Genomic DNA, 26258 nt, shown 5'->3' with positions numbered 1-26258 from the left:
CGCTGGTGGCAATCGCCATAAGTTTTCAAAAATGGCAATAACATGATATGTAACTACCATATATGAGGCTGGGTATCTGTACCTACCTGAAATATAGTCGAGACATTTTCACCGTTTATATCGAGACATCTCGAATGCCTTGATTTATAACCCAACCATAAATTTAAAAATGGCTACGTGCGGTTGTTTTTCTTCGCGTTATATTTCGTTCGAAAGCACAATAACCGACCAGCAAAGCAAAGCAAATACAGTACACGTATAGTAGGTAGTAATATGAATATTCATCGACGCGAGTAATACAACAAATATAGTAAAGTACCCATCGTGGTCGGTTAATGAAAAGGGAAAGTCGACGACTTATTAATTGTTATTCGGTTACGCGCGAATTACCAGTACATTTCTTCTGCTTTGAAGTCGTGGGAATGACATGCGATCAGTCTGTCGACGCCGAAGCTGAGCTCTTCGTTTCTTCATGGCATCGTCTTCATCGTCGGCTCCAGCAAAGAAAAACAGCTAAAAATCTAGGTAAACTATACGTACGTCGTACGCCGCCGTTCAACAAGTGTCTGAACTGAAGACGAACGTCTCTCTCTCTAACTCAGCTTTTATATGTAAATATCCTGCTCGTAATACGTACATAAGAGAAGATATTGTTCAAACGAGAATGACTGTTTTTCTCCCTTTTCGGCTATAGGTACCTACGTTTGGTTTTCTCTGTCTAATATGTAGGTCTACCTGCGCCGAACCCGAGCACGATCTTCAATGTAAATATTTATTGTCGCATCAATCAAAAAGAGAAAAAGCGAAAAAAAAAAAACATAGTGCGCGAGTTTTCGTTATGTGTTAGAAAGCATAACCGCATCAGACACGCTCTCATTTCTCCACCGTCGCCATTGCCATAATCGCGCCGAGCCACCCGCCATCCGAAGACTGGGATATGAGCATGGGCATGGGCACCGAGCATGAGCATTTTTGTCGGCTCGGCGGCGGTTTTACGAGTAAAACAGATACACATATGTACGATGTAATGTACATAGAAGTGAATTCTAGGTATATCTCCTCTTGTAACGATCGCCGAGCAGAGCGAGCAGCTATACATATGATTTTACGAGCATATCCTATCGCTTTCTCGTCATCTGCGTGCTCCCCGGTGCAGCGTTTATTGTCCAGAAAATATCTGGATTGGGGACTGCATGTTGAAAGAAAGGGTTAAGTGATCGGTATTTGCAACTTAGGCACGATACTACCCACATTTTGTGATGCTTTTGGTAGAGATTTGGTTGAATTTTACCTTCGTTTGCGATGTACAGATTCGTAAGAGCGGGATGGGGAGGGGAGAATAATTCAAACGGATTTTATTCTACGCGGTAATGCGTTCTATCATGAAAGAGATGATCAAACGAGCAAAAATAAGAGTAATGACTATTTCAATCCCCAGTTCCCTCTTTTGTAATTGTAAGGCGGTTCCAAAATATTGAAATTTTGAGAATTTTCATCAGAAAATAATCCATAGTCGAATTAGTAAGAAAACCAGGATGCAGGGAAAAGTATGGAAGAAAGCTAAAATTTGTTACCTAATGTCCCAAACAAGCCATCGGGTCACTCCCAAAATCGGCTCAAATGTGGATAAACTCGTTAAACAGGTCGAGTGTAATATACAACTCGATTTTTAGTTGCCTAAAACTTCATATTCACGCCTTCTGGAGCACATTCAAAATTCTGGAGAAATTGAAAAATGCGCTGGAGGCTCCAGAATGGCTCGAAATTGTGAAATTTTGATTTGGGAGGTTAGTTACGGACAAAATACAGCGATTAATCGCGCAAATTTCAAAAATTTCCTCACAAACGTTTATCTTTTGATTTTTTGGAATTTTCAATAAATTTTGAAAAAAGCTGGTCAAAAAACCACTTTTGAAGTGTCACTCCCAAAATCGGCTCAAATGTAGATAAACTTGTTAAACAGGTCGAATACAATAAACAACTCGATTTTTAGCTGCCCAACTGCATATTCACGCCTTCTGGAGAAATTGAAAAATCGCGCTGGAGGTTCCAGAATGGCTGTAAATTATGAAATTTTAATTTTGGGGGTTAGTTTTGGACAAAACACAGCAATGTGCGTGAATTTCAAAAATATCCACACAAACGGGAAATTTTTGATTTTTTTGATTTTTTAATTTTGAAAAAAGCTGCTCAAAAAACCACTTTTGAAGTGTCACTCCTAAAATCGGATCAAATGTAGATAAACTCGTTAAACAGGTCGGATACAATAAACAACTCGATTTTTAGCTGTCCAACTGCATATTCACGCCTTCTGGAGCAAATTCAAAATTCTGGAGAAATTGAAAATCGCGCTGGAGGCTCCAGAATGGCTGTAAATTATGAAATTTGAATTTGGGGGGTTAGTTTTGGACAAAACACAGCAATTTGCGTGAATTTCGACAGTTTCCACATAAACGGGAAACTTTTGATTTTTTGGATTTTTTAATTTTGAAAAAAGCTGGTCAAAAAACCACTTTTGAGGTGTCACTCTCAAAATCGGCTCAAATGTGGATAAACTAGTTGAACAGGTCGAGTATAATACACAACTCGATTTTTAGCTGCCCAACTGCATATTCATGCCTTCTGGAGCGAATTCAAAATTCTGGAGAAATTGAGAAATCGCGCTGGAGGCTCCAGAATGGCTGGAAACTGTGAAATTTGGATTTCGGTAATTAATATTACTTTTGGGACTTATTTTGACCATTTTTATTGATCAAGTACGTACTTTTTAAAAAAAAGCATAAATCGCCAAATACAGTCAATTTTGAATTTTTAAAAATTCGCCAAAAATCGAAAAATGAACATGCGCAGCTGAAAATTTAGTTTTGGGGGTTTTAGACTATGCTCTTTCCAAAAATCGCGGTCCCGTTCAAATCGGAGAGTGACACCTCAAGTGATTCCCTTGTGAGGTTTTTGAAACAACATTTATCGATCATTTCGTTGGAAAAGTTGTGTGTTTTTTCACTCATCCCTTGCTTTTCTCCCCAAAAGTGTATTGAATTTTTCGAATCTGTTGATAAATCAAATTGGTGGAAACGGAAATTCCCAGAAAATTAGTAATTAGGAAACTATTTCTTAAGAATGATGAACTATAGTGTTTATAATATGTATAGGTACCTAGAAACAAGATTAGAAAAAAATCATCTCCCTTATCAAAGTCTAGAAAATGATCTTTCGCGTTTCTTCGCCAAATATATAAACTCATGTGCAATAAATCCAATTGTGTACCTAAGCATCTAAGTACCCACATGATAAAGTTCTGGGAATATAATGTACCAACCAACCTTACTCATGCGAATTCAGAACGGAAAGCCCACGTAATAAAAATAATTTCTCCGTTATCAAAGGTCAAGAGAATAACGACCAAGTCTGCGGAATAATTTTAATTACTCCCCTGGCTCTGGCTCTGGCCGTATTCATATATTACAACGTTGTTATACTTCTAAATTATAACAAATGCTCGTGTACGAGTACATGTAATGCACTATAAGTATACTGTAATGTAACAAGGCGAATCTTTCACCAGAATAATGGTCGGTCAGTGATCACAGCGTTGTCGTTATTCCCTCCATATTGTGTATACTTTTAAACAGCAGCAAACATATAGTATTAGTTCCGCAATATATACGATGCGGCTCAAAAAAAAAAAAAAAGCGCATTCCACAACCGATACGGACCAGCAGTTTGCTCTGACGCGTAAAAAGATTCGCATCCGAGGAGAATTTTCACGATGTGTACGTTTAACACGGTCAAGTTTTTTCCTCTTATGGAAAATTTTTTCGTCTCAAGATCACTTCTTTTATTGTATAGAAGAATATTCACGTTTATATACTTCATTTCATAGCTCTATCTACGAGTATAAAGGTAGGTATACGAGAGATCGATTTTATCAAACGGTTGTCCGTTCCGGGCACAAGGATTTAGCCTGCTTGCTTCAATGAAAGTATTCCCGATAATAGCAACAAAAGCAGATAACGCAGAAAGCAATTTTGTATAATAATGAGATTTCATTTCAAAACGTGAGTTTTTCCCCCCTCAGCCTCGTCGAAGCCGATACTGAAAACAAACATAGTCGTGTACAAATTAGGTATTCGTTTTCGATAAAAAAAATCTTCCATATTGGTCTTAATTAGTCGCGATATGTACGTTTCTGGTGATTAACACGCGTAATACTCGTACGTGATGATGACGAATGCAACTCATCGTATGTAATTTTTTACCCATAATTTGTCGGCCCACTTTGAGAATGTAACTTATATAGCCCGGTATTGAAAAAAATATATTGTAGGCCAGAAAAATAATATAGGTAGGGAAACAAATGTCTCGCCTTTTTTTAGGTTCATTATACCTACAACGAAGAATCTCGTCGTGATTGATAATAAATGAGATATTAATGGAGTAAAAGTAGATATTTTACTGAATTAAATGAAACGAAATTCGCGTTAGTAGAATATTACTGGCTTATCTGCTCGTTTTGATTATTCATTTTTTATGAAAAATACAATATCGTCGTTGGGGTTCTGTACTTATTTTTGCAGCAGCTGAGAGGGAATCAAAGGGTATAAACATGTAGGTAGGCACATGGCACAAGGCAGCTTTGCGCAAATCTTCAGTGTTCTCGATCATATATGCCTCTCCTAATTGGCAGATGTGCCATTGAAAACTCAAAATATCTACGTTTTAGTGAAACAAATGTGCCCTCAAAAGCAGAAAATATAGGGTTGCAATTTCACACCAGGCGTACGAATCATTATTGTATTAACGTTTTTATCACAAATTCGCCTATGTATATTTCGGTATATCGAAAACGTGATAAACAGCGGGTTACACGTAGATGAGAAAGAAGAGAGATGAGGTGTTGAAGGTTCCATTCGATAAAAATATACGTACGTACATATATGTTGATTCTATAACTCGAATGCCAATTTTTATGCTTGTGACGAACTCGCCAATTTCAGATGCTGAAATGGTATTTTTCGATTTTTGGTGAATTTTTGAAAATCAAATTTGAGTAAAAAATGGCGAACAAATTAGAATTTTACCGAAATAGCCTAGAAATCTGCGAAAACTGGTACGCGCCATATTTTTGATTCCCCTCCCTCTCCCCCTTCCCACAGAATCAATTGAAAGCAGTATCGAACTTGTTTCGTGCAAAGCGATGAAATCAGCATTCAAGATTTGGTCTCGGCCAAGTTTCTTCGTAGAATTTTCACACAATTTAATTTATCACTCATCAGAGACCAATTCATCAGCGAACAATTTTTTCACCCCATGATGAGTAAAGCGACCACCAACAAATTATTTTCAATTCTTATATTAATGAATTTGAAGAAGTCAAATTTCGACACGTTTTTATTCATTGGATGTGATTTAATAACGATTCAGAAGTTCTCGAATGATTTGTCGATTCCGAGTAGATCGTTTGCAAACGAATCGAGTCCAATTTTTGACGAGAAGACCAAAATGGTAAATTTTCATTTCGTCGTGTCATCTGTATCTGATTTGATTTTTTAGTGACTTAATCGTTCGTGAACGATTTTTCATATCTGAATAAGTCGTTGGCGAACGAATCATTCACAATTCAATTTCTAAGTAATTCAGTCGTTTTCGAACGATTTATTGTCGTTTCTGAGTGAATCGTTTGCAATCGAATTCGAATCATTCACAATGACCATTTCAAGTAGGTAATTCATTCGTTCGCGAACGATTTTTTGTATCTTAGCAAATCGTTCGCAAACGAATCGTTCGCAACTTAATTTCCAAGTGATTCAAATTCGCAGTCATTGAATTATTTATCGTTTATAAACGAATCCTTTGCAATCGAATCGTTATTTTCGGTTGTTGATGCGAAAAAAGTTGGAAAAGTGAAAATATAGGAAATAGAAAATAAATTCATAAAAATGTCAAAATTATGAAAACTGCAATAATTACATAAATGAACAAACTTTCGCGAAGTTATAGAAAAATCAATACAAATTGTGTTAAAATCCATAAAAAAAATCAAAAAAATTTGAGAAAATAGCATAAAATGGTACAGCAATTTTGGTAAAAATTGATGAAAGTGGTGTAGAAATTTTAAAAAAGTTTGGCATAATTTCATCCTAACTTTGTAGATACATACCTACTTTCCTACCAATTTTTTCTTAATTTTCTATAATTTTACACCAATTTTGCGGATTTTCTGAAGAGTTCGAGCTGTTCTGTTCATGTCACCTACATGGAAATGTTCAATTTTTGGAAACTTTGAATAAACTTTGGTATAACTCTTATTCTGAAAATTTTGTTACTGTCATTTTCTAGTGTTTTTAAAACAATGTTCTGAAATTTCTTCAAACAGTACTTTTATTTTCAATCATTTTCACGTAAGTTAATTTGATATTTTGCGTGAATTTTATGTTTAGGAAATTTTTAGTACCACTTTGAAACTTTTGATGATATTTTAGGCATTTTTTAAACGTTTAATTGGCCAATTTTCGGTGATTTTCGAAACATTTTGATTAATTTTGTCATTTTATCATATTTTTTCCCAATTTTAAAACATTTATAAGTCAATTTTACAATTCTTTTCGACATTTGTTTGAGACTTTGATCATTAACTTTTGATTTGTCTCTTCTCGTTAAATTTTCGTTAGGTTACTCTCGTTTACATTTCTACACTTTTCTATATCATGGGTAATACAATTTTCAATTTGGTCGGGGGTTCTTGCACATGAATTTTTTATTTAATAACGCTCTCAAACATTGAAATTCGTCAAGATGAACTCGCACATAGAACATTTTCCAGTCTTTATCTCCATCTACATTCAGACAGCTTCCATTCATCACCTACAAACCACCACACCGACTATGGTCAGGGCACCAATTCGATACATTCGTGCAGAACAATTCGCCCTTGATTACAGAATCGTTCTTTCATTACGAACCTCCGCACGTAATTCACATAGGTATCTTAAAAAAACGTTGATAATTATGTCCTCGGAAGTGAAATAAAAAAGAGGAAAGCACATGCCAGAGGAAGTGTAGAGAAGAGGGCGAGATGATGATGTTCGAAGCAGCTGTTTGAAAGCTATAGACATCGAGGGTGTTGGATTTTATTCGTTGTAAAACAGGTTTATGATCTTTTGTACGGAAAGAAGTCGTTTTAATTGAAATTTTTTTTCCAACAACAACATTACATAGTATAGTACTCGACACTTGTACTGTATATGGTATTCGTTCGAATCATTGACGAGTGAGAGACGAAGAATGGCAAGAATTTCAACTTTTTTGGCGCAGATTTACCTACTTATTCGGACCAAGAATGTTTGGAATGGAAATTCGTGCATGAGGTAATTAATCAGGAAGAAAATTTTTTCTGTTACGTAGGTACGTACGTATTGAGAAAGCAAGGGTGATAGAAACTTGAATTTCGTTGCAAAAAAAGATTATTAGCATAGTTGACACACTGCAGGGGTTATTTTTTTACTTTCCTTTACAAGAAAAAATAATCGAGTAGGTAGGTTGTAAATACTTGTACTTGAGGGAGAAGTTGAATTGGTGGGACACAAGTAGGTAAATTCAATTGTGAAATTTGCCCAAAAAATTAGGAATATTGTGAGCAGGCGAGGGCGGACAAGGAGGGGGGTTAAAATTTTAGTGAAATCCTGCATTTCATTAATTTGAATTTCATCCATCTTAATTTTTAATTCATTTTCCAATATAATTCACTTCAGAAAACAGTTTAATAAAGCTCGACTTTTTAACAAAGGTAATTAACAATTAAAAATGAAAATAGAAGAAAATCTTGAAAGAAAATATAAACTAGCTCGTTAGAAAAACATTGTATGAACAGTAATCACCTCGGCTATATAGTTTACATATCGCGAGGTTAATTACTTGGTTAATTCTTGCTGATTAGTAAAAAATAAAAGACACGCGAGAACTGTTTATCAACACATATGATTCAAAAAACCAACACTTATTGTTTCGTTTACCCGGAACACGTAGTAGACGACGACGACAAAAATAATTAACGAAGGAATACATATTTTCACACGACACGTATAATTATAACCAGTCGTATGAAAATCATGAAGAGCAAAAAAAAAAAGAAACGACACGAGAATGAAATGTCATCTTCATCTTGGAGGGTAGGCAGGTAAATCTCATAGGCTAATACGTGTAAAATTCTGCAAAACAGTGAAGAGCAAGAGCATGCATAGAGCATTATAACGTGAAATATTACACGATGAATATCATTTCGAGATGAAATCTTTGTAACAGTGCTCCAAACATTGTTGCACAGAGAGAACTTTATACCTATAATTTATATAGAGCAGTGGTATCTTTATCAATGAATTACAATGCAAATGGTACACTCAGGCTTACCAGCTAGTCAGATATGGAATTTCAAAGTACATATTCATTAAACACGTCAGAGTATTGCGGGTACTATACCTTTTAGACCTACACTACACAAACACAAGCCAATAATTTATTCCATCCGTTGAGGTTTATTAACTTGGAAGTATATACCGAATGTATATTAGGTTATTCAACTTGGGAATAGATGACGGTGGTTTATGTCGAACTTATCATTTCCATGTTCATGTTCGAGTTGATGGCGTAGGAGTAGGAGAACCAGAAATAAGGGAATAAAAAGTGAAAAGGGTGGTCACTAGGGCAACTAGACGTTAAACAATCAACTATCACGAAACAGACCGGCATGATAATTATGAAAAAGGCGCCAAGATAGATTTACGGTCAAAGGAACCCATGGCTGGCGAATCTTCTACCTGCTGTAAGTTGGGTCAAGTTTAATGTGCGTTAGAGCGGAGTGGCGGTGTAACGATAGAAAAAAAGAGCACTCTTCGAATAGAGGAATTCTTTTCAAAATGACAGGACAGGTGCACATAATGGGATAATCTTCGTGTTATAGCTGTGTGCAAATTCCTTTCCTTTTTGAAGTGGAGAATATGCGGCGAATATGATTTCTTATGAAGGGAACGAATTACAGGGCTATGGCTACGATTACGTTAGAGATCTGAAAAGCGAATATGAGCCATGAGGATGATCTAGAGTGATGAAAATCAGCTCCACGAATTGCAGAAAGAACCGGCGAACTGTGATCAGTCAGGTATTTTGGATTCGAAATCCGAATAACGAGGATGATCTTGAGTGATGAAAATCATCTACATAAATACTGAATGAATCGGTGAGCTACGATTATACCTATTTTGAATCCGAACTAGAGGACAAGAACGATCGATGTTGAAAATACAGCATCCACGAAGAAAGGAAACGAACCGAAGGGCTATGATGATTTTGAATTTGAAATCCGAGCTCGAAGACTATCAAGGATGAATCAAAAAAATCATTCATGTACGTAGAAGAACTCCAACCCGATGGGCAATACTTCAAAATCGAAATCCGGAACTTTCGAGGGTGATCAAAGAATGATGAAAATCGTCTACGTAGATGAAGAACGAACTGAAGAACAACGACCATACTTCGAAACCGAACAGAAAAATGATCGATGCTCAGATGAAAATCATCTTCGAAGAACGAAGCGAAGAGCTCTACGATTAGATAAATAAGTACTTCGAATCCGGAATATTCCAACTCATGCATGATCAAGAGAGATGAAGCTGATGGCTGATGAAATTAATCTATACACACAGAAGATCATATTTATGATATCAATGTGAACATATTTAATTAATCTTACCGGACAATAAGATGATAAGGTGTACTGCAGAGGAGAATTATTTCCATTTTGTTCTTCTTGCTCATGTCTGAGTCGAGCTCTTTCCACTCGAGCCAGCGTAGGTGAGTCTAGAATGGACGGAGATGCTGTAGACGAAGGTCCTCGCCGATGGTATCCATTTTCCATAACCAACATCGCGAATTATTATTTTTAAAACGATATTAGCGACACATAAAACAATATTCACTACCGCAATTAATTAATTATTAAATTTAAAATAAATCCACGTAAAAACACGAATCGCGAACAATATCGGAGCACGTTTCGACACACGACACCATAACACGAATAGAGGCAAACACCGACTTGAACGTAAACGGAAGAAAGAGTAATAATCTCGTTAGGTCGGAGCGGTTCGTTTGTTACCGAAGAGTCTCCGAGCTTGCTCGAACAGCTGGTGACTCACCGAGGGGAACGAGGTGGTAAACCCATGCGACGTATTCGTTCGTTCATCTGATCGTAAAAAATTGTAAAATTTTTCATTTGCAAAAAATTTTCCGATCGAATTTTATTCTCATAAACTACTATTATCTAACGTACCGGGTGACCAAGAATAATGGGATTTCGATGTTATCAAAAAGGAGAGAAAATTCCCGTTATGAAAATTAGAAAATTGAATAATCATGTAAAAAATGGCGTTTGAGTGATTGTTTCAATGAAATACGAAATAATCTTTCATTTTGCATCGAAACAATAATTCGAAAGCACTTTTTCTCGATTGTTATTTCATTTTCCAGTTTTTAATTAGGGAAATTTTTTTCCCTTTTTAGCATATCAGAACATTACAAAACCCATTATTCTTGGTCACCCGGTAGGTTGTCCCAGGGTTTTCGTGTTTGGTTTGTTTGATTATAATACTGATGATTCATCATCATTCGTCAGTGAACCCGTTCGTCTTCGTACCTATACCTGTGTAATTCGCGATTTGACGAATTAAAATTAGGTAGGCAGAGTACTTGAATTGAAAATTGTGCTTCGTTTCACTTTTAGTTTTCAGTGCCCTAATTCTGATATGATGCGAGACTGAGATTAGAAAATGTATTTGTAATCTGCTGCTTTCTTTCTCGTAAGTTTGTAGCTTTGTATTTTTTATTGCTTTACACTACTCTTTGTTCAGAAAAGAAAATATGAAAAATTGAATTAAAAACTCTACTTACTCAAATTATGCGTTTCGTCGAGTAACTTTTTAAAATTAAAAATTTTATTCGAAGTGAAATAGAACACGAGTTGGTTTATAGGATTTCATTTTTTAAAAAAGTTTTCAAGCACAAAATGTTCTTTGTGAATCTAACATCTTGATCTCGTTAGTGTTTTTCTTTTTCGAAAATTGTTGAATTAAATTTTCAGCCAAATTGGCGTACATAAACGATATATTTAATTTACTTGCCCAAGTAAGCACTCGTATGTTTATATAAGGTCGAGAAAAGTTGATGATTATTCTTCATGCGTGATGTTTCAATAAGTGAATTGCATGTGAAAATCGAAAACACTGATTGAATGTATTTGTATTTTGTTGCCAAATTAAGCTTACGTTAGATAATGTTTCGCGAGTGAGAGCTAATTGCTTTCTAGGCATGTAGGCTACTAAATGTTTAGAAGTGCCAATATTGTTACAAAATGAATGTCATGTAGAGGCAAGGTTACAACTGGGTCAAAATTTTCTGATTCGGTTAATTTTAATCTGATAACTAGAGCTCGGATTTTTATGATTTGTCATATTTTCATTCATCGCAGAAGATCGCGCATATCCTATGGATTTTTGTGAATCATACAATTCTGAGTTAAATGAACCCAACTTGCTAGCGCATATTTTGCATATTTTGGGCGTAAATGCATAAAAATGCATGTTTTAGACATTTTAAGGGCATATTCGTCATATTTTGGGCATTTTTTCCATTTTTCAGTCATATTTAGGAAATTTTGGCCAAAAAACTCCTTTTTTGGCAAAATTTTTATTAAAAATAAAAAAACTGGAAAAAAAATTGAAAAAATGATTTTAAAAATTTGTTTACCACGTTGAGGCAATTTGTATGTTAACTTAAATAATTGATTATTTAAAGTAAAATTGAAGACTTTAATCTCTTTTTTTTGAATTTCTTAATTTTTTAGCCTTCCCTATACCTTTAAAATGAAAAATCCTTTCTGTAGATACCCATATTTTTTTTTTTTTTTTTTTTTTTTTTTTTTTTTGGGGTGTTTATAATTACAAGATTATTACACCCGTAAGGGGGGGGGTTAGATTTGGTTTGTGAGGTTGATGTTTTTTATTAGGGAGATGAATTTTTGATTGATATTGCATAAAAGTGCATATTTGATGAATAAGGGCATATTTTGTCATAATTTGATCTTAATAAATGCATACTTTATTGCGCATAAAATGACTTTTTAAGTGCATAAAAATCCGAGCTTTACTGATAACTAACTGTGAATCTGTGAATAAAACAGTTGAAGAAAAACGAAGTTATCGACATCGTGTAGGCTACATGAAAACTATCAATGCCAATTCCAAAAATTATTTCTAACAACGTAAAAATAAAAGTAAAAAATTTTAAATTGATCAAGGTTTTTGTTCTTCCTGCTCTTCCTTCAACGAAATTATGTCTTGATGTCACTTGAAACAAATCTTGAAATCAATTCTGAATAAGTTTTTCAGTTTTCCTCCTTCCAAAAATGCCTTACCTACCAATTTTTCTTCGTAAAATTGCAAATTAATGGCTAATCTGCATACAATATTGTATTTATTTTGCCCGAAAGGGTCCAAAATATGCGTGCACTAAGTACATATTCAGAATTGGAAGTGAAACAGCACAGTAGGCACTGTAGCAATGAAATAGGTACCGTCAAAATTGCAAACTCTAAATCTCAATTTTTCAACTCCAAATGTAACCTTTCAAGTTTTAAAAATATAATTCTTAGAATTTTAAAAAATTTTCAATTAGAACAAAATTCTGAAAACGTTGAAAAGTAGTGTGCTGGCCTCCAGGCCTCTCAGAGTCGGATCTAAGAAGAAGAAAACGATCAGTCTACCGAGCAAAATGCTTTAGTTCAGGCTACTTCGTTTCAGTTAATCCATATCCTCTCCTTCATTATTCGGTTTTCAAATATGTTACGTACCTTACCTACCCAATGAAAGTGCTTAAAAATTTCTCGGTAATTTTGAGACAGAGCCGCTCTGAAAATTTGAGAAAGGTAAGGCAAGCTTAAAGTACCCCAGCCACCCATCCGCACCTCATCTTAATCCCTTCATCCCATTTTTTTAGATTTTCAATGTTTTATTTTGGGCTCATATGCCCAAGAAAAAAGGAAGATAGCATGTAATGTTTTTTTTTTTTTGAAACGCTGATAGAGTCATACAAATTATCCATCGGAAATATCAAATACTGAAAAATGGGAACGGAATTGAGCCCGAGCGAAACGAGGGTTTTAAACGTCTAAATTCCGAGAAGAGTAAAAGTGTTGTTTTTGATGTGAGCATACTGACAACGTAACAAGAAGACATAGTTGCTGAGTAGTTAGTTAATTTTTCTGAACTTGACATTTTATTGCTTCTTGAATTTGAACAACAGTGTGTTATCTAATTTTCCGAGATTCTATTTTCGAGAAGAAATACAATAGAATCCGGGGGAGGGAGGAATTTTCGCCAAGTATTCAAATTCCAGAAAGCATGGAAGCATGGTGAAATTTTTATGGCGCAAAATAACGATGCATCTTATATTTTAACCACAAAAGCAAAAATAAATTTGAAACACATTTTTTTAGGTCAAAAAAATGCTTTTAAAGGGTAAAGGCGAGTTTCAGGCACAATATGTTGATTGTTGTCAGTAAGAAAAATATTTATTGGAAATCCGATGAAGAAAAAAAAAGATTTGCAATTTGAAAAAAGTACTTACTTCCCCTGGTTTTTTTTACCTCATTCAGCGTACTTACTTTAAAAAATAAACTCCTATAAGTAGATAGATAAGTTCATAATTTGAATAAGATTTTGAAAAAAAAATTTTTCAGTAGGCATTGGTTTCACTCATTTTTATTCGCTTTAAAATTACTGTTTCAATTGATTGACTTTGACATTTCTCAACTCTAACCTGATTTTAATTTTTATTGAAAATGCCTATTTCAGCATACTTTTTGTTTTCATCTTTTCAGAGTTGCAACTGCAAGAGTGCAAACGACCAAAAGGCCAGAATACCTTTTAAAGCCAGTTATGTGTATAATGTACATATTTTTCACATTTTAATCCAAAACAAAACGGCACTTCTATTTTTAAGTTTTAAAATCACGATACTTAAATCTAAAACCTTGCTTACTTTTTGTTTTTAGGTGGGTTTAGACTTTAGTTCCACCTTTAGAGCTTTGGCATTTAAGGTGGTTCTTTACACTTTGAGGGTAGTATATTCAAGATGTCAAGGCAGAGTGTATACGATTTTTAATTTCGTATTTTTTCTAAAACGGATGCATTAAACTGTAGGAAATTTATGTAGTGCATGTAATTACGATTGAGAAAGTGAATTAAATTATTAAGAAACACTCAAATGGCTTTAAAAGAAGAATATTAAGCTCATTGTGAAATTATCATGCACACGGACACTCGCTACGGTTTTAAGGATTTCTCAGGATGTACTCGATGGAATTTCATGAATTTTGGATATGTTGTACAAAAATGCCCACTTTACATCAAGACAAAGCCCTTTTTTCAAAATTTTGAGTTTGAGACCCCAAATTCGTTACATCTTTTCGCGACTTCATAATTTCCAAAATTAGTCATTGAAAAAATTAAAATTCGAAAAAAAGGGCTTTGTCTTGATGTAAAGTGGGCATTTTTGTACAACATATCCAAAATTCATCAAATTCCATCGAGTACATCCTGAGAAATCCTTAAAACCGTAGCGAGTGTCCGTGTGCATGATAATTTCACAATGAGCTTAATATTCTTCTTTTAAAGCCATTTGAGTGTTTCTTAATAATTTAATTCACTTTCTCAATCGTAATTACATGCACTACATAAATTTCCAACAGTTTAATGCATCCGTTTTAGAAAAAATACGAAATTAAAAATCGTATACACTCTGCCTTGACATCTTGAATATACTACCCTCAAAGTGTAAAGAACCACCTTAATTTAAATAAAAGCTTTGAATGCACTGCATTTACAATATCAAATTTCTCCATGTGGCGTTTTTGCGATTCTTGATTTTCTTATTTTCTTGCAAGCATTTTTGCAATTTTCTGTTGTTTAAAGACGTATTTTTTTTGGCCAAAAGTTTGTGTGTGTTTTTTTGTTGAAAAAAGCAAAAAAAGTACTTTGGCCTGACTTGAAGTCTGAACCAAAGTTTTTGCAAACTGAACGTTGGGTCCGGTTGGTCGTTGATCCAAAACCTGAGCCCTGAGTCGTGATCCAGCTAAGCTAAGCTAACTCTAAGCCTAAACTCAATTTGGTTTCTTTGACTTTTGAGTTATTATATTAAATTCAACTTTATTTAATTAATAATTTATTATTATTCATCAAAATAAAATATTCAATAAAAAAAAAATATTTTATATTTCTATGATGATTATAAATTTGACAACAATGACAACATTGACAACAGTGCAAAAATATCCAAATTCCAAAACGATCTCGCGAAGGTAACATATTCGTTTTCTAGTACTTTACTCTGCTAACTTTTGTGAATTGTGTTTATATGTGGTTGATATTATCCATCCATTATCTATTTACCGGATGTCTGTTCATGTTGCAAAAGATATTCAATTTTCACGATCCTAGCAAGTATTTTATTGCTTTGTCGGCCATTTGCGAGTGTTCTGATATTTGTGCTGTAAGCAGTAAAGAACGTCCGCCATCATTCGCCTTCGCGTTTTCTCAAGATGTTTTCTTTCTGAAGTCATATTGAAGTTGATTTAAGTCGTTTTTATCTGCCCAGGCCTTAAAATGGAACTACCCGCAGGATGCAAGATGATGAAAGTCCAAGAGATATGCCATAGCGGCTTTCTTTGGAGTTTCGAATTTCTAAACTACGCGGACGCGTCAGAGAATAAGAAGAAGCTACATTTTATGGAAGAACACCTGAAGTTGAAATTATGGCAGAGACCTAACTTCCACACTAATTTCAATGAAAATCAGGTAAGGTGGATTAGTGGATCACACTTTGGTTCCATTTTCTTCGGTACTAATGCTTTTTTATAGTTTGTAGCGGTCGAAATAGAGAAATTACGTAGAGTGGTTCGAGGATACGTGCTTTCCGTCACCCATGATAGAACAGGGGACATGTACCAAGTGTTCCTGATCGACTACGGCAGCAAAGAGAATGTCCACTCTCGAGATTTAAGGATACTGCCTGATTACGCTAGTGTTGAAAAATTACCTGCTCAGTCGTGGAGAATCGGCTTGTACGGAGTTCTACCAGTTCATTTAGAATTGGAACTAGGAGGATCTGCGAATAAAACGTGAGTGAAATATTCAGATTGTTGATTGTTATCTGTATCGTTAGATTACCCTACTTTGAAAAAAAAATCTATCGAGGGGAAATGAGCCATTAATTTTGTACGAAGGAATTGGAAAGAAATCAGTAGTTATTATTTGTATTTTGTGTTTTCAAATTATTTATTTATTCCAAAATATACCTAATGTCTAACGATCCTTGTTTCGTGTCCGAGAACTAAAATGACCGAATTTATGTTACGTAGAAAGGTCTTATTGTTTCATGTTTCTCATTCACAGAGTTGGAGAAGCTTGGAACGGTAAAGATATCAAGTTCATGGAAGATGCGCTGTCGAAAGCCGATGTAATCCATTTCGAAGAAGTCATCAAACATCAAGAATATCGATTTGGATACGTTCATTTGAAACGTCCTGGTACTCGAGAAAACACTACTCTACAAAAGTTACTCGTTGAAGAAGGTTACGCGGTTGAATCTGAAGATTTTAATAAATGTCAGTAATCAATGCTTCCTAATTTAAAATTATTACGATCGATTTGATTTTGAACTTTGGTGTATATATTTTGTAACAGATATTCCTTCAATTGTGAGACGTATACGAACAACTCAAGACCACAAGTCTTTTCCAACCGGTGATCCGGTACGTAAAGAGGAAGTTAGATATAAGCGCAAACCTGACTACTTCGATATGCATTATATAAAATTTCATTTTTCAGACCGATAAAAGTGATTCTGTCGATGGAGTGGAAACTCCAGTAATTGCAAGTAAATCCGATCAGCCTCAAACAACTGATTCGCCGTCGTCGAGTTCCAAATCAGCACCCGCAGCTCCTGAAATATCTCCTAGCTCGGCACCCTCGTCTCAGATCAAGGGAAGGGGTAGAGGTGAACTTCTACAGAAATTGAAGATCGTGAAGGCTCCTCCGCCTGAACCTGCTCCGATGGTTGGAAGAATTCCGATGAATGAAATCGATCAATTCGAAGATTCTCTCGATTCGGTTTACCACGACGCGATTAGTACATCGAAGGCAGAATCATCTCGAAGAGATTCGTTTAGCTCAACCGAGTTTCACACTCCGAAAAACAGTACACCGTCTTCATCCAGACGCCAGTCATGTAGTTCGATTGAAATAATATCCGATACGAATCAGCCTAAAATTGAAACCATTTCTTTAATTACACCTCCTCCGAATGATCCTGCGATATTATCTTTCTCTCGTAAACGAAACGTTGAGACTATTGATTTAACCTCATCACCGCCGACTGTATCTCTAATCACACCGTCGCCTTCTCCGCACAGTAACCTCGCTGATGATAGCTGCTCAGAAAATTCACCTCAATCGGGATCAGTTGAAAAACCAGCAAGAGGACGGGCTGCTATATTAAAAGCTGCGATATCATCGATGTCAAATGAATCCCAGTCCCCAAAAAGTGATATTTCTGATCGCAATTTGAGTGAAAAATTATCTCGTCTTCTGAAAATAGATAGTACACCGAAACCAGGGAGTTCTCGTGGTCGAGGCGCGTTGAAAGATCGTATAATCAGTGATTCGTCGTGCTCGAGTAGAAAAAGCTCCATCGATAGCACAGCATCGGCTGAACCAACGCCAGTTAAACCATCTTCTATCGATTTCGCCAATGACATCGTCCCGCTGAATACGGTGCCTGTGACATCAGTTCCCGAAGAACAAATAGTGGATGAAGTCGCTCAAGACGATATGTTTTGCGAAGAAGAAGATTTCAACGAGAAATTAATTACTCAAATAATGGTCGTGGGTGATGAGGGAGCTTGCCGTTTCAAGCCTAAATTCGCTATCAATGATTTTGATCTTCACCCCGATGTTAAAAAAGTTCGTAGCATCATTTTAAATTAATTTCTACGATAGAGTATCGAATGAGAGATTAATTATTTACTTGTATTTGCAGCGTGCTGGTCAGTTACGTCTCACTGATTTAATTCGTAGTCAACGATACATGATTCCTGCGATGCTAACTAGAAGAAACGTAACGTTAGTCGGTCCTTCAAGAGGAGGTAAAACCGTATCGTGTTTAATCGCATTGTTTTCCCTTTTGAAAGAGAAGAAGTTCTACAAAGCGGTAAGTTTTTCAATCCAGATTATGAATAAACGAAATAAAATGTGATATTAATATTTTGAATTTTTCCTTTATCCAGCTGCCTGTCGGACCTGGTCCACGAGCCATAATATTGTGTCCGTATTCGTCTCAATGTGAAAATATTGAACGTATATGTAACGAACTTAACAAATCTGTTGCGTCAATTTCAAGTACACAACTGCCAGAAAGAGATGTTTTGAAACTGAACGTAGCTTATGGATGTGGTAAAGAAGCGGAAAAAGATAAATTGGTGAGTGCTTTGAGCGAATAATGACGACTGAGAAATAGAAAAAAGTATTCAAATATTAATATTATTTTCTTTTTTTTACAGAATGAATTAACTCAAGGATACGATATCGTCATATGCACTCCTTCGTGTTTATTAAGACTTCTGCAGACACCAGAGATGATGAATTTCAAAAGATTATGTCATTTGGTGTTAGATGACGCTGATACGTTGTTTAAATCTTACACAGATGAGGTACCTAAACCTACTTGATTAGTTGATTTTTATGTAATCTAAAAAAAATTTATTACGATGGAGTTTTTCTACATTTTTTTTTCAGATCATCGAAATCTTACAACAAGCCTACAGCTCTGGTAAAATATGCGAAAACGGTTTAGTTCTGCCCCAACGTGTGATAATTTCTCGAGAATGGATTCCGATGATCAAACAGTGGGTACAAAAAGACGTCACCGAGCAACGAGGTATCCTGTTGATGGCTTCGTATTCCGAAGCAGCTGTTTTTTGCAACGTTAAGGCTATGCTTAGACGAATCGATGACGAAGATAAGAAACGAAACGATTTGATAAGTTCGTATTCATTTATTGATTTTTTGAAAAGAATAAACCCCCCATTTTAATTTTAATTTTACTTTCGTCTAGATTACTTGCATATCGAAGCTCCGCAGAAATCCACTGTCGTAGTGTTCAATAACGTCGAAGAAATGAACGAAGTTTACACGTGGATAAAATCGAAATGCATGCGACCTTTGTTCAAAGTTGGGTATAGTCTTGGCAGTGCTGAAGGTATCTTCTAAGTTCCAATATTTATGTAGGTATTCGATAGATGAATATTCTTGTAACATGTTCTGTTTACAGATATCGTCGCCAATTGGAAAAGATCATCGGATGAGCAGCAGTACCCGATTATATGTTGCACCGATAATACTCTCCATGATTTGAATATTTACATGGCTAATTCCTTGATCCACTACAATTTACCTACTAAAGAACGAGGATACTTCACCGAAAGATTCAGCGTGTTATTGCATAGGTTGGCTGGTCCACCGGAATTCGTAAGCAGAATTTTTTTCTCATTCGTAATCTAAATCTTCAGCAATGAAATTCTCTAATTTTGATTTTTTTTCTGATCAACAGTACACACCTGGTAAAATGCCTTCGACGTTCTCAAAAACAGACACGTTGATTTATGTCGGACCCAACGACCATTTACAATTCCCTACCGTGATCAAATTAATGGAAAAATTACGTATGAAAATTCCCGAAGAATTGAAAATTACCGCGAAAGTGAGTATTGAATTGTTGCGTATCTATCCGAGTGAGTTATTTTGTATTCCTAATACGAAAAATATTCTAATTTTAGGAACTACTTCAAGCCAGAGAGTTGGAAAAAGATGGTAATAAGTTATGCGAAAATTACAAGAAGTTTGGACAATGCTCGAATGAAAGAGTATGCCCAAGTAGACATTATTTTTCGAAATTGTACGACGAACCAGCTTCGGATATCCCTCGGTACGGTGTATTTTGGAATTGTAGATTCGAAAGTGATATGGGTGTAATTTTTGAGTGTTTTTTGTTTTCAATTACAGCGAAGGACGCGTTAAAATGCAAATTCTGCAAGTATATAGTGCGAGTCACTATTGTGCCAGGTTATTGGAACATAGTGATGCACAGGAGAAGAAATGGACTCTTATAAAACCTCCGATCCATCCGGGAGTGTTGAATGCGAAAATGAATATGTATTTTTCCAATCGTGAAAAAAGGTTGGTATTTTCAAAAATCAAGGGTCAAGTTATTCATTATGAGAGTTTAAATTCTGGATGGTTATACTTTCAACAAAAATGGGAATTTCAAAAACTACATCTTATTCAATTGAGTAATATTGAAATTTATTTTTAAATAGAGCGATGCATCTTTGTCAAAATGTCGGTGAAGTGGCGGCGATTGAAACGACCACCGATATGTTCAAAAGAGTTCAAGTACTAGAGTTGGTAATGGATGAAAAATTCGATGAATTGAGAACCGTCAAAGTTAAATTTATTGATGACGGAAGGATCGACGATGTTCGGGTAAGAAGAATAACGATGTAAACATTATGAACTGCTCTCAAGATCTTCATGAATTGTTCATCGCTTCGACTAACTTTGATTTTTGTAGCCATCTGTGTTGGTTAAACTCCCTCCAGAATTCGCGGATGTTCCATCGACCACAGTTGATATATTTCTTTGCAACGTTTTACCGGTGGATCGAGATGTTGAATGGGGTGACATAATCACCCACAAGGTGCGAGAACGAATACTGATGATGCAAGATAGCGAAGATGTCGATTTCATCGGCGAGGTATTTAAAATTTTTTTCAGCGAAATTCCTCCATTTTTTTTGGTTATACTGAAGATTTTTTGATCATTTTTCAGATTAAATTAGTATCCGGTCGAGATGTATGGGTTGATCCGTTAAGATGCGATAAAGTATACGACAGACGTAAAGATATAATTACTATCGTATCTTCAATGTGCAGAGATCTGCTGAACAAGAGGGTGGCTGTCGAAAACCCCAACCATTTGCCGAAGCTTTTATCAATGTATCAAGAAGCTGGTCTTCTCGAACTCCCTAAAGCCACTATTCAATCGACTACCGAACCTTCTGTCGTTCAGAATAACGCTGCTTCTACATCCCTTCCTAGTGAATCGGAAAAACCTTCTTGCCAACCGAACTCTATCGTCGAAGCCCTTAACGAATCTAGTTCATCCGATTCCACCGTAATCCAGGATCCGTTGAACGATACGGAGGATGACAACGTGAACGATACCGAGGATGACGACGAGAACGATATCGTTCCTAAGACAGTGCCCTACGAATCAGAAGAAGAATGGCCACTCGAAGACGAACCGCAAACGCCTGCGGCGCCCATCCAAAGCAAGCCTGAGGCAAATTCTAAGCCTAAATTGAGAAATGAAAGTGATTCCGAGTTCGATCAGTACGATTACGATACCGATTCCATGGTGAGTAATAATAATTTCCAACAGTTCGGGCGTTATTGATTAAAAATAGTTCATTAACCTTGGATTTATTTTACAGCCGGAGAATGGATTGCAAGAGGAATTTGATTACTATTTTAAACCCGATGATTTGGATGATTTAGTTGAAGTTTTATATCCTGGTTTCAAACAGGTAAACAAATTAATCGAGTACTCGATTTTTATGAACTATCTTAAAAATATCGAATCTATTTTGCAGATGAAAATTTCGGCGAATAAGGAGAAATTTTCGAAGCCTAGTATAGCTGCTGCTGCGCACGAACCCGAAGTGCCTACAATAGGACAGATAGCCAATTCTTGTGTTCCGCAGCAGCCTATTTATGCTTATGAACCAGAAGATTCGACTAAATATATTTTAAAACCGAGAACGGAGTGGTACCAGGACGCAACTCACGTCTACATGAATATTGCGCTCAACGTTGACGAATATGTTATTCGATTAACTGCTAATAGTATATATTTTAGGTTCGTATCATTCAAAGTTGATTTTTTTCTTTGGCCGCCAATTTTTTTTTTGTTTGGTTGATGTTATTTTCTTGTTGCAGGGCTGTCTACAATGAAAGAATTTACGAATTCGATGAAAAATTATACACGACTATAGAAGACGAAAATTCCAAGCACTACAAAAGTAGTGTAATGATAGCTGTAAAAATGGAAAAAGTCATAAAACGTAAGCAAATTTTAGAAATTTATAAATATAACGAAAATAAGCCAAATTTTAAAACAAGTTTTTTTTCCTGTAGTGAATAATTGGCCAAGAATCTTCAAAAACAAATTTACTTCAGGATGGATCAAACGTAGTGTTCATATTTTGGACGAGGACTTGGAGGTACCTGATATGTGCTGGGATCAAAAACTTAATACTGGTTTAGCTCGTAAGTATCCCAAAATACTTCTTATTTTAGTGTTTTCGAACATCTCGATAACTGTTGATTTGTTTTTTTCAGTTAAAACTCCTGAAATACCGGACGATTTTAAGTATATTAGTAACTACGACACCAATGTTACGATATACCCCGAAGGTTATGAAGAATTGCACCTTGACTCAGACGAAGATTCCGACGGAGTTGGGAATGATGAACAAGATCCAGACGAATAAAGTTCGTATTTTTCGTTATTGTTAATTTCATTGAGTTATGTTTATTACTAAAAAAAAGTGATTTCTTTTCGACGATATTTATAATTTTGTATGGTGTAATTTTTGTTGAATTTCGTAAATATTTTTCGGAGTATCGAATTGATTATTTGAAATATGTATTTTTAAGTTTTGTTTAAAAGTTGTAATTCGTTTAAGTTGAATAAGCTACAAAAATACTTTCATTTGAATGAAAATTTATTTAGATTGGTTTAATTTTATGCATTCAATGTACAGATTTTTGCAACTGTCGAATCATTATAATTGTGATTTATCTAATAAGGATCTCGGTGCTTTGTCAATATCGTAAGGGGATTTCTTTAACAATACCAAGAATAAAAATGTATTTGTATTTGTTTTTTGTAGTACATTTTCAACTTATTTTTTTCCCAATGGAAATTTCTCTACCCTTAGGAATTATCTTACGTGTGACTTTTCTCGCTTTGTTAACATCATGACGTCTCAGAGCTGTCGTCCTGTTGATTTTCACCTACGAAAAACAAATACGAAAAGAAAATGCAACAAAGTGCTCGAGCAGATGTAAATTAATTTTTTTTTATTTACTCACTTTGGGTTTTTCGTTTTCTGATTTGACGCCGAGTGCATCTTTTTTGCTGATCAGGTTGACGATGTGTTCCTCGTTATATTGCACTAACAAATTTCTAAATTTTGAAACTAGAAAAAAAGTGAAATACGTAATATGTAATTAGGTTCACTTTGTATTCAATGGTGACTGAAGTGAAGGAAACAACGAAGCTCGAAATTGACTTGAAAAACTTAAGAAGTTGAATAAAACTAAGCAGATTTTTAAAAAAAATTATCTCACTTCTTTTCGCTACTTCAGCTTTGAAAGCATCAATTTTCAAAATTCTTTCTTCCAAATATAAGATGAGTTTTCGTCGAAAATCTTCTTCACTCGAATAATGTTCTCTGGCCGGAAATTCACCAAGACTGCAGATTGCAGAACCAAATAAATTTTAAAATAATTAGCGATCATCCAAAAAAATTGTCATTCCCCCCCACCTCATTTAGAAAACTGAAACTCTGTACTCACTCATACACCATTTGAAAATCGATCGAATTACTTAGAGGCAGAACTGATTCAGAATCTGTGTATTCTTTCATCATTTCATCGGTTGTGCTAGGTGATTTCTCCAATTCATTCTCAGCTGATTTTTTGAACGATATCAAAACTGGATCAAAATCTACCTTTAAACGTGTCGATTTTGTTGTTACATCTTGCGATACTTCAGCAAATTGCAACACCAACTGCGTGAAATCAAATTGCTTATTATTATTGAGCTCAATATTGTAAAACCTAAGATCCCTAGTTAATTTTAGGCAAACTTACTGCATTTTCTTCAGCATCGTAAATACTTGGATTTACACACAGAATCATTCTAATATTTCCATCACCTTCGAAGAAATTCTTAAACAACATGGTGATTTTTTGTTCTCTATAAGGCACCATGCGATTCGAACCGCTGAGCTGGTTTTCTCGCAACGATTCTATGCATTTTCGAAGAGCCATTAATGACTGATTTATTTTACCAGCTTCGCATAATCGTTGTCCGATATTCTTAGTGCGATTGGTTCGTTCACTGCCGGCCAAATCAACAAGTGATAATTGACTGATGCAGAGTTTATCGGGATCTTGTGAGACGGTCTCTCCAGTTGTGTCTAATGGAGCCTGAAATTAGGCATAGGTACGTCGAAAAGTCAGTATTTTATTTTATTGTCAAGCGTGAGATTTGAAAAATGAAACCACTGTAGGTTTAGGTATGTATTACCTGCACCAAACGTATTGTAAAAACTGAGTGACTCCGGCTAGAATCCGCATTTAGTGCAGTATGAGCCATTCTCTTGCGTCTTTGACCTTTGCGAAGAATATCATAAGCTTCTTCTACGCTTTTAACCTCGGTTTCAGTGATCCCATGAATATACATGTTTCCAGAGCTGTCTTCTCGAACCAGTTTTGGTTGAGGTCTGGTAAAAAAACGACGTCAAAAAATCATTTTCTGATGATTAAGGTAGATAGGTAGGTACCTACATGGCATTGAATATTGAATACCTACCTCGAGTAGATATTGACATCGGAAAGGTGATCGAGTAAATCGTAAACGTAATTATTATACACTTCGATATAAGAGATGAATACTGCATACGCGTGACTTTCTTCGGGGATTTGAATTTTGGTACTATCTTTACTTCGAGCTGACAGTAAATCCTCTTGAGATTCTCTCCTAATAATGCAGAATGGATCACAAAAGCTTAATAAAAATAATAACCTAACCCATACCTGTCTAAAAATGTGAGAACTGAGGAAGGTAGGTAGATGAATATGCAAAGTAGGTATTTCTTACTTCCTGAGCTTATTCAAATTTTTCTTATTCCATTCTTCTCTTTCAAGTTCAGCTTGCTGTTCACCCTGTACTTCAAATCCATTCACTTTATCAGGTTTAAATACGAATCTTTTAGCTTGAAAATCTTGAATAGAATTGAATAACACATCGAAGCATCTCTGCATCAGTCCAGCTCTGTGTTTGTTTCCAGTCATCGTGTAGGTTTTTCCACTTCCGGTCACACCGTAGGTAAACAAAAGGCCATTTTTGCCTTTGACCAATTCATTGACTAGAGGTAAAGCTACTTCATCGAATACCTCTTTTTGAGTGCTCGTTTCTGAGAAGATCCGTTTGAAGGTGTATTCTCTGCGAAAGTTTTCTGAAACGGTTAATTGAACGACGCAATCGGAAGTGATTTTGATGCAGCGTGTTTCTGTCGATGAACTGCTCGGTTTTAGGCGACAATATACGAGGAGAGGTTCCACCGTGGTCGATTTTTGCTGCTTAGATGCTGCCATTTTGATCAATGATGGTAAAGTTTCTTCAGACTATCTTGGAACGATGGGATGCCTTCCTACAAAGTTGGCTTCGAACACAAAACAACAAAATTTAAATAAGAAACTAAAGCATGAAAATTAACTTGACGATAGTTGAGCGTACCTACTCGCTTGTTCATGGGCATAAATCGGTTTATTAAGAGGCTTTGATTAAATATCCATAAAAATATCATTATGTTCAGAATCATAAACTCCATTACATTGAAATGCAATTTGCTCAATGCCATTTTACAGATGCTCATTCTGTTGATCTTTGATCTACGCTAGATCAATCTTTCGTGATCCTACGACCTACGCACAGGAGCAGCTGATCGAAGGTATAAAACAGCTGTAGGTAAGGAACTAAATACCAGGTATGGAAATACGCCATCTTTGGATATAGAAAAAAAATTTTAAGGACTCAATTTATTAATAATACCGCCAATTTACATTATTTTTTTACTTCATATTCATTTTAATACACAAAATAAACATTTTCCCACCATTTTTTTGATTTCATTTCTTTATATGACTGAAATGAAAAAATCACATCACCGTCAAAACTACGAAATCTATATCCAAAGATGGCGTATTTCCATACCTGGTATTTAGTTCCTTACTGTAGGCGCTC

The 26258-nt window shown here is 35.4% G+C and overlaps 3 protein-coding genes across 6 annotated transcripts in view; 1 reads left to right on the top strand and 2 right to left on the bottom strand.

Moving 5' to 3' along the window:
* LOC135833119 (uncharacterized) overlaps nt 1-10220 on the bottom strand; it is an 88993-nt gene extending 78773 nt beyond the window's left edge. The window contains exon 1 of one of the 2 annotated variants that reach the window (XM_065346749.1): nt 9746-10220. In XM_065346749.1, the coding sequence (XP_065202821.1) occupies nt 9746-9919 (174 nt within the window). In that variant the 5' untranslated portion in view covers nt 9920-10220. The remainder of the gene's footprint in view (nt 1-9745) is intronic. The other variant, XM_065346750.1, reaches the window with a different exon arrangement.
* Nucleotides 10221-15443: 5223 nt separating this feature from the next.
* LOC135833115 (uncharacterized) lies at nt 15444-23107 on the top strand. 2 transcript variants are annotated; one of them, XM_065346741.1, is made up of 23 exons: nt 15444-15597; nt 15703-15902; nt 15966-16225; nt 16500-16711; nt 16791-16858; nt 16935-18068; nt 18145-18315; nt 18392-18583; nt 18665-18814; nt 18900-19146; nt 19219-19362; nt 19435-19631; nt 19714-19863; nt 19940-20088; nt 20166-20339; nt 20480-20645; nt 20734-20916; nt 20991-21578; nt 21655-21747; nt 21814-22079; nt 22160-22284; nt 22358-22489; nt 22562-23107. In XM_065346741.1, exons 2-23 carry the CDS (start codon nt 15711-15713, stop codon nt 22711-22713), a joined length of 5145 nt encoding a protein of 1714 aa, XP_065202813.1. In that variant the 5' UTR covers nt 15444-15597; nt 15703-15710; the 3' UTR covers nt 22714-23107. The 2 variants fall into 2 exon arrangements, with proteins under 2 accessions (XP_065202813.1, XP_065202812.1); XM_065346740.1 differs by having other exon boundaries at nt 15445-15902.
* Nucleotides 23077-26241, bottom strand: LOC135833117 (kinesin-like protein KIF23). Of its 2 annotated transcripts, none has more exons than XM_065346744.1 (9): nt 25752-26241; nt 25113-25677; nt 24825-24992; nt 24540-24735; nt 24101-24439; nt 23804-24018; nt 23576-23700; nt 23318-23424; nt 23077-23239 (listed from the first exon to the last, which is right to left on the bottom strand). In XM_065346744.1, exons 2-9 carry the CDS (start codon nt 25607-25609, stop codon nt 23123-23125), a joined length of 1764 nt encoding a protein of 587 aa, XP_065202816.1. In that variant the 5' UTR covers nt 25610-25677; nt 25752-26241; the 3' UTR covers nt 23077-23122. The 2 variants fall into 2 exon arrangements, with proteins under 2 accessions (XP_065202816.1, XP_065202815.1); XM_065346743.1 differs by having other exon boundaries at nt 25756-26241.
* Nucleotides 26242-26258: the final 17 nt, after the last annotated feature.

Source organism: Planococcus citri, chromosome 1 (genome assembly GCF_950023065.1).
Source record: "Planococcus citri chromosome 1, ihPlaCitr1.1, whole genome shotgun sequence".
NCBI classification, from domain to species: domain Eukaryota; kingdom Metazoa; phylum Arthropoda; class Insecta; order Hemiptera; family Pseudococcidae; genus Planococcus; species Planococcus citri.
This window is presented reverse-complemented; position numbering and strand designations above follow the sequence as displayed.

Excerpts from the sequence above, each read along its gene's own strand:
- LOC135833117 (XM_065346744.1), bottom strand. The coding sequence starts at position 25,609 with ATGGCAGCATCTAAGCAGCAAAAATCGACCACGGTGGAACCTCTCCTC. Across the intron at positions 23,701-23,803 it reads GATTTTCAAATGGTGTATGA|TCTTGGTGAATTTCCGGCCA; the intron begins GTGAGTACAGAG and ends TGCAATCTGCAG. Across the intron at positions 23,425-23,575 it reads AGCTGAAGTAGCGAAAAGAA|TTTCAAAATTTAGAAATTTG; the intron begins GTGAGATAATTT and ends CTTTTTTTCTAG.
- LOC135833115 (XM_065346741.1), top strand. The coding sequence starts at position 15,711 with ATGGAACTACCCGCAGGATGCAAGATGATGAAAGTCCAAGAGATATGC. Across the intron at positions 18,584-18,664 it reads AAGCGGAAAAAGATAAATTG|AATGAATTAACTCAAGGATA; the intron begins GTGAGTGCTTTG and ends TTTTTTTTACAG. Across the intron at positions 20,917-20,990 it reads ATGTCGATTTCATCGGCGAG|ATTAAATTAGTATCCGGTCG; the intron begins GTATTTAAAATT and ends ATCATTTTTCAG.